General features: G+C 43.2%; 1 protein-coding gene across 1 annotated transcript; it reads left to right on the forward strand.

Annotated features, from left to right (window-relative positions):
• The first annotated feature begins 7545 nt into the window (after positions 1 to 7545).
• On the forward strand, positions 7546 to 9797 carry Rpl37a (ribosomal protein L37a). Its single transcript, XM_028760664.1, has 4 exons — positions 7546 to 7641; positions 7978 to 8106; positions 8491 to 8573; positions 9677 to 9797. Exons 1-4 carry the CDS (start codon positions 7549 to 7551, stop codon positions 9738 to 9740), a joined length of 369 nt encoding a protein of 122 aa, XP_028616497.1. The 5' UTR covers positions 7546 to 7548; the 3' UTR covers positions 9741 to 9797.
• Positions 9798 to 11087: the final 1290 nt, after the last annotated feature.

Here is an 11087-nt window from a genome sequence, read left to right on the forward strand (position 1 = left end):
AGAAGACAGGACTGAAAGGCACTGAAAGCATCTCCACCAGATAACCACCACCATGGGCAGACTATACCTACTGGACACTCAAGCTTACTTTATCCTCCCAAGACCTTAGAGTATGTGGTATTCTGTACAGCAGAGGAAACAAACCCAATGACTTGAGGTTTTGGGGTTTTTTTGTTTTGTTTTGTTTTGTTTTTTCGAGACAGGGTTTCTCTGTGTAGTCCTGGCTGTCCTGAAACTCACTCTGTAGACCAGACTGGCCTCAAACTCAGAAATCTGCCTGCCTCTGCCTCCCAAGTGCTGGGATTAAAGGCATGCGCCACCACCACCCAGCCTTTGAGTTTTCAAATACAGAAGAAAGAACACAAGTCTAGAAGTCACTTACTGGCTGCATGGCCTCAGACAAATCACGTGATCTCTCTGAACTCTAATTTCTAATTTATCTAGAAAACCTCCCAAGCAGACCAATTCTAGCATAAGCAGACTGACCTTGGAAGGTAAGTTCCCGATCAGCAAATATTCACCCTTAGCATGCCAGGCTTAATGTTAGTGCACTGGGATGGAAGACCAGCATGGCTGTGCCTTGCTAGTTATGGAGCCCCTGAGTGCTGGTTTCAGATAGACTTGGTGCCTAGAACAGTTTTGGATTCATAGAAAACTAATGAAATGGTGCAGATATTTTGTATATCTTTTCACCCAATTAATGAACCTATATTAATAGTGTTTTTAATTCCCTAGTTTATTCAGATCTTGTTTTTTACACTATCTTTTGTTCTGTCCCATGGTTTCTGTTGTAGTCTAACTTCCCACCCCAGAATAGCTGTAGCAGGATCATGCTGACCACAGCCCCTGTTATGTTCTGAGGTTTGTTAATCTTAAGAAATTCCACAAAGCTTTACATAGGACCCATCAAATCAAAGGCCATATATGGACTGATGTATCTAAAATAGCTTGACTTAAGAGCTGATCACTGGTCAGCACTTCCTGCACCTGCTTATGAGCTCATTGTGAGTTTTGTGGGGTTTTTCCTTTATAAGCTGACAGAGAAAGATGTCTGTTGTCAGTTTCAGACCCAGTTCTGAACTATGTCCCTGATCTGGCCAGTATTAAGGTGTGGGTTCATTGAACTATTCTTAACTGAGGTCAGTATTCATATGGTTTGTGTGGTGATTGCTGAACCCTAACAGTTCTTAGGTACATTGAGTCATCATGTCACCTCAGGCTTCTTTGAGTTTTTGATGATCTTTACAATTTTGAGAAGTTCTGGTAAGGACTTTTGTAGAAGCCCATTAAAGTTTATCATTTTTCTCATGGTTAGAACAGGGTGATGAGGCTATAGGGAGGATTCAGTAGATAAACACTTGCCATTCAGGTGTGATGACAACAGTTGGGATTTTTAGAACCTACTTAAATGCTGGGTTGTAAGAGCATCTTTTATTTGCCTGATAGAATTGTCTGGAGGCTTAATGCCTCTGTCTGTTGACTGCCTCTTTCTGCTAACCTAGGCCTAAAATGTTTTCAGTCTCAGACTTACTGAATAAGCTCACCCTTTCTGAGTTCAACTCAGCTGTTTGGGCTCAAAACTCCTCTCCAAGCTGACTGATCCAAACTGGCTTATTTCTGTTTCTCATTGAATTGTTCTGCTTGGCCTCAAACTAACTCTGGCAATCTGTTCTAATCTTCTGGCTCTTTTCTTTTTTTTTTGTTTTTTCTTTTTTTTCTTTTTTTGGATGTTTGTTTGGCTTTTTAGATTTATTTTTTTATATATTTGAGTATATGTATTTATTTATGTTTATGAGTACACTGTAGCTGTTTTCAGACACACCAGAAGAGGGCATCAAATCCCACTACAGATGGTTGTTAGCCACCATGTGGTTGCTGGGAATTGAACTCAGGACCTCTGGAAGAGTAGTCAGTGCTCTTAACCACTGAGCCATCTCTCCAGCCCTTCTGGCTCTTTTCATTCTCTGGTTTCTTCTGCCTTCACCCATGTCTAGTTTGTTCTATCTTCAGCTTCTCTGTGTAAAAACACTCGGTAAAACTGCCCCTAAATTCCATGAACTGACCTGCCATGAACTCAGTTCCACAGCACTGCACTGCCTGCCAACTCACTGACTCAACAGAACTAACACTCAGAGATCTGAATGCTTCAGATCTCAGAATGTCTTCTGAGTGCTAGGATTAAAGGTGTATACTGGGGCTGGAGAGATGGCTCATCGGTTAAGAATACTGACTGCTCTTCCAGAGGTCTTGGGTTCAATTCCCAGCAACCACATGGTGGCTCACAACCATCTGTAATGGGATCTGATACATGTATCTGAAGACAGTGACACTGTACTCACATACATTAAATAATCTTTAAAAAAAAAAAAAGGTATATACCACCATGCCCGGACTTAAGCTTTTCTTTTGTCAAAACTTACTCTTTACCAAGTTGGCCTTGAACTCAGAGATCTGCTTGCCTCTGTCTCCTGGGATTAAAGGTGTGTCTGTATTCCAGCTGGATCACACAGACCAAGAAGGTCTTTGGATGTGATCTCTTGCCAGGGCATCCATGTTCAGAATTAAAATCCTCAACACTGGGTGGATACAGTAGCACACTTGTAATTCCAGCACTAGGAAGACAAGGGATCCTGAAATAAGCTGGTTACCCTGAATAGCTGGGCTTACATGCTTTTGTGGTCCATTAAGAGACTCTGCCTTACTGAATAAAGGGGAGAATGATCAGGATGTCTTTTAGGCGTTCACATGCACACCACACCTATGGAGTATGTGTGTAAGGATAGGGTAAAGTCCTGAGTGAATGTGTACTCCTGACAGAAACTATTACCCCAGACCCATGGGAATGGACAAAGCTTTCCTTTGGTCAGGATCAGAGAGCCAGCAAATCATTCCTCAGATCTGTGTGGGAATATTGACAGTGTAGAAAAGGCTTCCTTCTCCTGGATGCTTACAGCCTGAGACTGCTTCCCCACAGAGGCCTCCCACACAGACTAGTTAGCCTCTCTCCTTCCACTGTACATAGTGCCCTGAGGTTCCTGGTTGTTGTGTAATTTGTCTGACTCCATCAGCATGGACGTATCCCACCTGGTCCCAGCTTTCCTGTATGAGTGCCTGGTGTATTTGTCCTTTCTTTCTCCTGTCACCCAGGTCAGGTTTTCAGAACCATGCTGTGCTAGAAAACATGGCAAGCACAAAGGTAAAGTATCACATCACAGCAAGAGCACAGGTCACCAATATGACATCATAACCTTGATCACCTGGTCAAGGTGGTGCTTTCGAGGCCTCTCTACTGGAAAGTCCTTTTCCTTGTCTTGCCATCATTTAAAGAAAGTTTTGTAGCCCATGCTGAAAGAGTGGCACTTATGCTCCTGCTTAATGGGAGTAATGTATCCACAGAAATTACTTTTTTTTTTTTGAGACAGGGTTTCTCTCAGTAGCCCTGGCCATCCTAAAACTTGCTCTGTAGACCAGACTGACCTCAAACTCAGAGATCTGCCTGGCTCTGCCTCCTGGGTGCTGGGATTAAAGGCGTGCGCCACCACCTCCCTGCTCATATAAATCACTTGGATTGATATATGAGGTTTTTAAAAAATTACTTATGTCCACCTAATGTGCATTGGTGTTTTTGCCTGCTTGTCTGTGTGAAGGTGTCAGATCTTGGAGTAACAGTTGCAAGCTGCCATGTGGGTACTAGGATATGAACCTGGGTCCTCTGGAAAAGCAGTCAGTACCCTCAACTGTTGAGGCATCTCTCCAGCCCAATTTTTCTTATCATGTACTTATTCAATTATTTCTACGAGCTCATGGATATTAATTCTAAAGCTACACCATTTCATGTTTTCTTCTCAATTTTCTGTGTCTACCAGGAGCTCTCTCATTGTCTCCCGTGTCTCTGACTTTCCTCCATTATTATAGGATTTTCTGCATTTGAGGACATTTCCTTATTTTCTGGCTCCAGGCTCATCTTACACATTTCTTGCACAGTGCTAGAGTCAGCTGCTTTTCTGGGAAACCTTAGTTTTGCTTTATGGTTTTTCTGGGGTGGAGGATATTAGCAACCAAGATCTGAGTGTCCTTATGGCCACTGGAGTTGTTGGAGTTAATAAAAAACTGAGATAGGGTCTAAAGTAGCTCAGGTTAGCCTTGAACCCACTACATAGCTAAAGATGACCTTGAACTATCTGCCTCTTCTTCCCAAGTGCTCGGACTGCAGTATGGGCACCATGTCCACCTTTGCTGGGATTATTTTCAAGTGGTGTTTTCTTCAGATTATGAAGTGGGGAAATGGTACTTTATACAAGGGACTGAGTTTCCCAAAGTCACTCCATAAGGTACTTACAGAGTCTGGCCTGTACCCTGCCTGATTTCTGTTTTGTTTTGTCAGTTGTTACTATGACACAGGTTAGTGTCTTCTAACATTAAAGAGAGATGAGTTTGGGATCAGTCAGCCTAAGACTGTACTCTAGTTCCACGCCTACACTGCTGGGGGACACTGGGCAAAGTTCTTACATTCTGAGCCTTCAATTCTTCATCCAGACAGTGATATTTACAGCTGTGTGGAGCTTGCTATGTCTCGGCACTGTAAGGAACACTGAAAGCAGTCAGCTCGTTGCCTTTTCACAACTTTATGAAGGACATGTTATGCTTATACAGATTTTATAGTTGAGAAACCAAAACAGTGAGAAAGGAGAGAACCTATCAAAAGTCTCATAACTGGTAAGAGAGGGAAGCCCTAATTCTCCATTTACAGAGCTTGTGTTCCTAAACAACACATGGAATTGTTATATTAAAAATGTGGATTAAAATTGTTCCAACTACAAATGATCATAATTGTTATGATCTGACACCCCTCCCCCAGGATAGGTTTAGCAGTTTTGTTCCATGCCTCCCAGCTAATTTCATATTTCATATTGCTGCTGTAACAGGCCTGTAAGTCACTGACACAGAGAAGTGACTTGGCTGAGAGCAAGGACATCCTTTCTGTATGACTGTTCTGTATGAGGTTTGCTAATCTTATATTTTTGGTTGTGAGCCTAGCCTTTAACGGCTGAGCCATCTCTCCAGCCCGAGGTTTGCTAATCTTAAGAAATTCCACAAAGCTTTCTGTAGCTTTGTGGAATCAAAGGTCAATATGACCACCAGGCAGTCCTTTCTGCACCTACATATGAGCTCACTGTGGTTTTCGTGGCTGACGCTGGAGAATGCTACTAATAAGCCAAAAAGTTATGATTATAATGCTCATGCTCTGTTATGTCAATGTTCTGAAATTCTCCTGTTCACCACCCATCCCCCCCCCTTACCTTACTCAGGACCAATCAGCTTAAAGGTTAGCTGATAATAAGCCAATCATTCCCCTTCTCGCCTTTAAACGTTTGAACCTGGTTTCCCCTACAAAAAGCCTGCCCTGAGAGCAGACTGGCACCGCAATTAGGCATCCGAGTCCGCTTTGCATTTCTGGACCTTCAATAATAAGGTGTGCATTCAATAACTGTTCTTGCTTAACTGAGATCTGTGCTTGTATGGTTTAAGTGGCAATTCCTGAACTCCAACAATAACAAAAATGAAACGGAACACACACTGAAGCAGACTGTTGCCACGACACATCACCTTTCAGACAGTGCCATCTGGAGTCATGATTGATTGCTGTATCTGCTGCTGTTGAGTACCTGTGATCCTCAGCCCAGTCCTCAGCTCCTGAAGGGACTCAAGGTTTGATTCAGCCACTTCTCCACAGAAGTGAATATATGAAACGCAAGCCTGCCTGCAAGCTTCTTTCAATATAATTGTGAAGAAACACAAACACACAAGAAATCATTTCAGGTAGTTAATATTCAGTTGTGTGAAATGAAACTACTCATTACTCGAGTTCTGACTGAGAGCATGGTGAGCTAAGGCCACAATGCCTACTGGTATTCATGGTATTTCTCTCTTGCACTCTGATTCCATCGCTATCTGAGTTTTGTTTCTCCTGGCCAGCTCATGAAAAAAAGGCAGCAAAAAACAAAACAAACAAAACAAAAACAAACAAACAAAAAAACCCAGGGTTTCTGTTTAGCCTTGTCTGTCCTAGAAACTCACTCTCTAGACCATAATGACCTTGAACTCACAGAGATCCACTTGCCTCTTCCTCCTGGGTGCTCGAATCAAAGGCTTTACAGTTACCACCCAAAACAATATTATTTCTTCATGTAGAACACACTTTAAAAAGTTTTATGCCACTGGGCGGTGGTGGCGCACGCCTTTAATCCCAGCACTTGGGAGGCAGAGGCAGAGGCAGGCGGATTTCTGAGTTCGAGGCCGGTCTGGTCTACAGAGTGAGTTCCAGGACAGCCAGGGTTACACAGAGAAACCCTATCTCAAAAAAAAAAAAAAAAAAAAAAGTGTTATGCCACATGGGGTCTCCAAGATGGCCAAAGATACACAGAAAAACCCTGGCTCAAAAAAACCTAAACCAACAACAACAATAAAACAACAAAAAAAAAAACACATTTGTTTACTTCCTTCCTGTCCTGAATGAGAAAAGGGACTTCCTTACTCATCCCTTGGAGAGACCTCAGAGAAAGATAAAAGTTGGGGGTCAGAGTGTTGGAATTTAAGGTTTCAATGCTTGGTCCAAGAATCTGACTACTGAGCCAGAGAATGGTTTCAGAAAGGACTGAGGGGCCAAACTAAAGGCAAAACTGGAGTGACTGTTAACTCATCCCACCCTTGCAGTTACAATTTTTTTTCTTTTGAACAATTTTTATTTCATTCTTTTGTGTGTAGTGTACTGCCTGCACATAAGGACTGTTCGCCATGTGCGTGTCTGGTGCTCAGAAAGTGAGCTGCATGTGGGGTTTAGAATCTAACCCTAGGGCTCCTAACTGCTGAACCATCTCCAACCCAACAACATTTTTCTTCAAATTCCAGATCTCAAGGTTCCTAATGCTCTGACCTGCTTGCTAATACAGTTCATGTTGTAGTTATCCCCCGCCAACCATGTAAGTATTTTCCTTTCTACTTCATAACTAATTTTGCTACTTTTATTAATTGTAAATATCTGTGTTTGCTTACGTGATTCCCTGTGAAAGGGTGGCTCGATCAGAAAGGGGTTGAGAACCACCGCTCTAGGGTCTTGGGTTCAGGTAGACCCTTTTCCTTACCTTATCCCCATTACTCTGATCAGCAACATTTCGTAACTCTTAATTGTGACGAATATGACTGTCTCCCAGCCGAACTGAAATTTGGCCTGGGACCGGATCCTCAGCTTTTACTATGGCCAGCATCTGGCACCCGGCCTGACAATTTATATAAGTATAATGTAGTGGGAAGGTAATGAGACTCAGCCACAAACGTTATGCTTTAAACACTTAAAGGCAAGTTACCTAAAACCGGTTTCCTCGTGAACAGAACGGAAGAAATCACACCTGTTCTGTAGAACTTTGGTGTATGTGTAAACTAAGAAGGGTCCAGCTTGTGATCGACTTCCGCGTATCTAAATATTTCCCAGCGTCCCGCCAGGAGACAACGAATAAAACTCCAGAACACCGAGGTCCCTTCCTAGAGAGAATGCTTACGTCACTTCCGCTCGCCGGGCTAAAACCGCGCATGCGCATTTCCTCCTCTTCCTCTTCGGGCTTGGGCTTCGGTTCCGGCGACATGGTGAGTTACTGCGTAACTGCTTTAGAAGTCGCTATCCATCTGCATCTGCCGTTCTTTTCTGTTTCCCGCCCTCACTCACCTCGGGTAGTCTGTGCTATCCCGTGTCCTGTCTGCTGTCGGGATCTTCGCGGTGTCTGGAGTTCCGTACGCCGCCGGAGGCCGCTCGGCGGGGCTTGGCTCGGCGCGGTGGCTCCGGAGCCTTGTACGCCCCGTGGGCGCTTTTCTTGGCGGCTGAGCTTGAGGGAAATTAGCCCCAGCTGAGTTTGGGTACAGCGTTCTGTTGGCCTGCACAAACTGGCCTCCCGTCTCTGGTCCACTTATTTCCTCTGTCCACAGGCTAAACGCACCAAGAAGGTTGGGATCGTCGGGAAATACGGGACCCGCTATGGGGCCTCCCTCCGGAAAATGGTGAAGAAAATTGAAATTAGCCAGCACGCTAAGTATACTTGCTCCTTCTGCGGCAAGGTAAGTCGGCCTCGGGTTGGGGAGGAGGGTACGACTGCTCGTGAGCTAAGGCTGTTTGGAAGCTGCGGGCCCTGTGTAAGATAACGAGAGTTTGGGGTCGATTTTTGTGGAGCATTCCTCGTTTACAAGGAATTCCTAAGGAACTGAAGGATGAATGATTTGGAGAAGGAAATGGCAGAATCCTGGACTAGTGGGAAAAGAAGCTATCTGTACCAGTTCTCAAGAGCCCATAATATAGGCTAGCCTGTAAATAATACCCTCCTTGGGTTACTAGAATTTAACTGCTTACCATATGGTTACGCTGGGGCTTTGCATAGTTTACACTCCAGAAGCCACAGGGATTTATGTTTTTATATATTTCATAACAAGACGTTATACTTACAGACGAAGATGAAGAGACGAGCTGTTGGTATCTGGCACTGTGGTTCCTGCATGAAAACGGTGGCTGGTGGGGCCTGGACCTACAAGTGAGTGCTTTTCTTTGTGGTATGGGAAAGTCTATGGACTCCACTGCCAGGCCTGGGGCATGTTTGACTACTTTTAGTTTTTATTACTAGCAAAGCAAATATACCCTTGGGTTTCTTAAAAGTTAACATGTTTCAGTCGGGGCTACAACGTGAAACCCTGTCTCACTGTCTCACAAAATTTCCTGGCTGACCTGGAAAATTTTGAAATAAAAGTTCGGAGTTTGACTCTCATAGTCCTTTGAATTGTACGATCACTGGGTCTTTGGAAAACTATGGTTGATCTAGCTCCATTGACTTTTGTGCCAAACTAGACTTCAAGTTATTTCTATAAAATTTCTATTTAATGAGGTTGGTTGACTTAGGATTGTTTGGGAAATTTTGAGGCTACTTACATATATGTAATGCTGTGACCCTAACAGAGCCAAGTGGTGTTGCTTAGATGAAGCCTCCTGTCACTGTTTGCTTTGTTCTTAAGAGCTTTAGCTTCTCAAAACCAACAGCTGCCCTGCCACCCCCAAGTTTGCTGGCCAGAAAAGTCCTCTGGTGTCTGAGGAGTGCTTGGTAGTGTGCTTCCAGCATGCTGTTCCTCTGAGTGGCTAGTTGGTGAGGAATTGAACATGTGGGTTACAGCTTTTACTGCAGTCTTGGTATTGAAGAAACTGTGGATATGTTTAAGATCACCTTGAGTGCACAGGAAGAATGGAAGCAAGAGTGCTCTGTCTTCTAGGTGACCATGAATACAGCCTGTGATCTGGCTGTTTGGTTTTGGGGTGTAGGCTTAAAACTGATGTCCTATCTACAAAGAAGTGCACCTTAAGATCTTGTGGAGTCTCGCTCTACCTCTTGTCCTCAATATTTAAGAAGTCAGATGCATGAGCCCCTTAAAATAGTTAAAGTGCCCCAAGTCATGACTTTTAAAGGGTGCCATCATGCCAGTGTGACATCAGAGCACTGGTTAGGTAAGATTCACTGCAGCATGGTGCTGGTGAAGGAGACTATCCGTATCATTCTTTCCAGGAGAAAATCCAAGAGATTTAACAAACTGTAAAACAGATTTGCTTGGGTTAACGTACAGTTATGTTGGAAATGTTTTTTCTTAACAGCACCACCTCTGCAGTCACAGTGAAGTCTGCCATCAGAAGATTGAAGGAACTGAAAGACCAGTAGAAGCCCTACCGCCTGAGACTCGCCTGCCCTGCAATAAACGGGTTAATTTACAGAACATTTTTTGGCTTGTTTGTGGTTAATTAAAACATTGATGTATGTTTGTATTTTTTACATTCAAAAGAAGTTTTTGTCTTTTGACATACTGTGTGACCCTGGCTGGCCTTGAATGGTTCTCCTTCCAAGTGTAGCAACATACTGTTATATCTGGCTTGAGATTTTAGTTTTTCAGAAATAATATACTTAGTAAAATGTTGCTAAGGTTGTAAAACATACTAGGCATTTACAGTTTGCTATACATCATCAGCAAACTGAAACTAGAATGTTTAGTTTATACAAAGATTCATAAGCTTAAATTGAATGTAGTGTATGTACTCAGTGGGAAACAAGTGATAGTACGTGGGTGAGTAACAAAAATGAGGGTCTCCTGACAAATTTAGGGTTTAATAAACTTAGGATTAGTTATGGCTATCCCTTCTAAAACTTTATACTGCCAGATTTGCCTGTTGTGCTTTGGTCAGCCATGTCTAAGCTACTGGACTCCTTGGGAGCCACTAAACTGTTTTCAGTCTTGTACATCCCAGATCTAGAGCGCTTATTTAAAGTTGCTGATGTAATTCTCCTTAAGGTAAAGGCTGGCCTTTTGTGGGCCCATCCCTGTCTTGCCTAGCAGACACTTAACTAAGGTTTACGCGGTTCCTGTTAACTGCTCCAGTTCTGCCTGGACACATCCTCAGCAATGCTCATGTGGGTTCAGCTCCTACTAGATCTTAGATAGCAGTAACAGCTTGGGATTTCAAGTAAGCAGTGAATATGTATGTGGATGAGAAGTGTGGGGTTGTTTTTTTTTTTTTTTAATAAGGATTTTTGTGTGTGTGTCTGCTGTATGCCTGGTGTCTGAAGAGGACACCAGATCCCCTGGAACTGGAGTGACAGTTGTGTGCTACTATGGTGCTAGAAATCAAACCCGTATCCTGTGGAAAAGAATAGACAACATTAGTTAAGCCATTTCTCCAGCCCCAAAGAAATAGATGTAATTTATAAGTGATGGAGATTGGTTTGAATTTTGGTCTTAGACCCAGAGCCAAGATTCATAGCTATTTTATATTTTGTGGCAGTCCAGTGGAAGGAGTCAGAAGTAGAAAAGTGGAGGAGATAGCTGGGAGTTCCTGCCTTTTGAGTTTTATTGGGTTAACTTATACCCTGCTCTTTCCTGTGCTGAGCATTTCCACTTGACATTACACGGTTTTCAGAGGCTTTGTTGCTGTACAAAGGCAGGTATTTAGAAGAGAGCTTATTTTCCAATCATCGCTGTGTGGTTTTTTTTTTGTTTGTTTTTGGCCAGGGAAT

The sequence above is a fragment of the Grammomys surdaster genome, unplaced genomic scaffold, assembly GCF_004785775.1.
Source record: "Grammomys surdaster isolate TR1022 unplaced genomic scaffold, NIH_TR_1.0 126546, whole genome shotgun sequence".
Lineage (NCBI taxonomy): Eukaryota > Metazoa > Chordata > Mammalia > Rodentia > Muridae > Grammomys > Grammomys surdaster.

Bases quoted from the DNA above. Each gene is read 5' to 3' on its own strand.
- Rpl37a (XM_028760664.1), top strand. From the start codon at position 7,549: ATGCTTACGTCACTTCCGCTCGCCGGGCTAAAACCGCGCATGCGCATT. The intron at 7,642-7,977 runs GTGAGTTACTGC...CTCTGTCCACAG, and splicing joins GCTTCGGTTCCGGCGACATG to GCTAAACGCACCAAGAAGGT. The intron at 8,107-8,490 runs GTAAGTCGGCCT...TTATACTTACAG, and splicing joins CTTGCTCCTTCTGCGGCAAG to ACGAAGATGAAGAGACGAGC.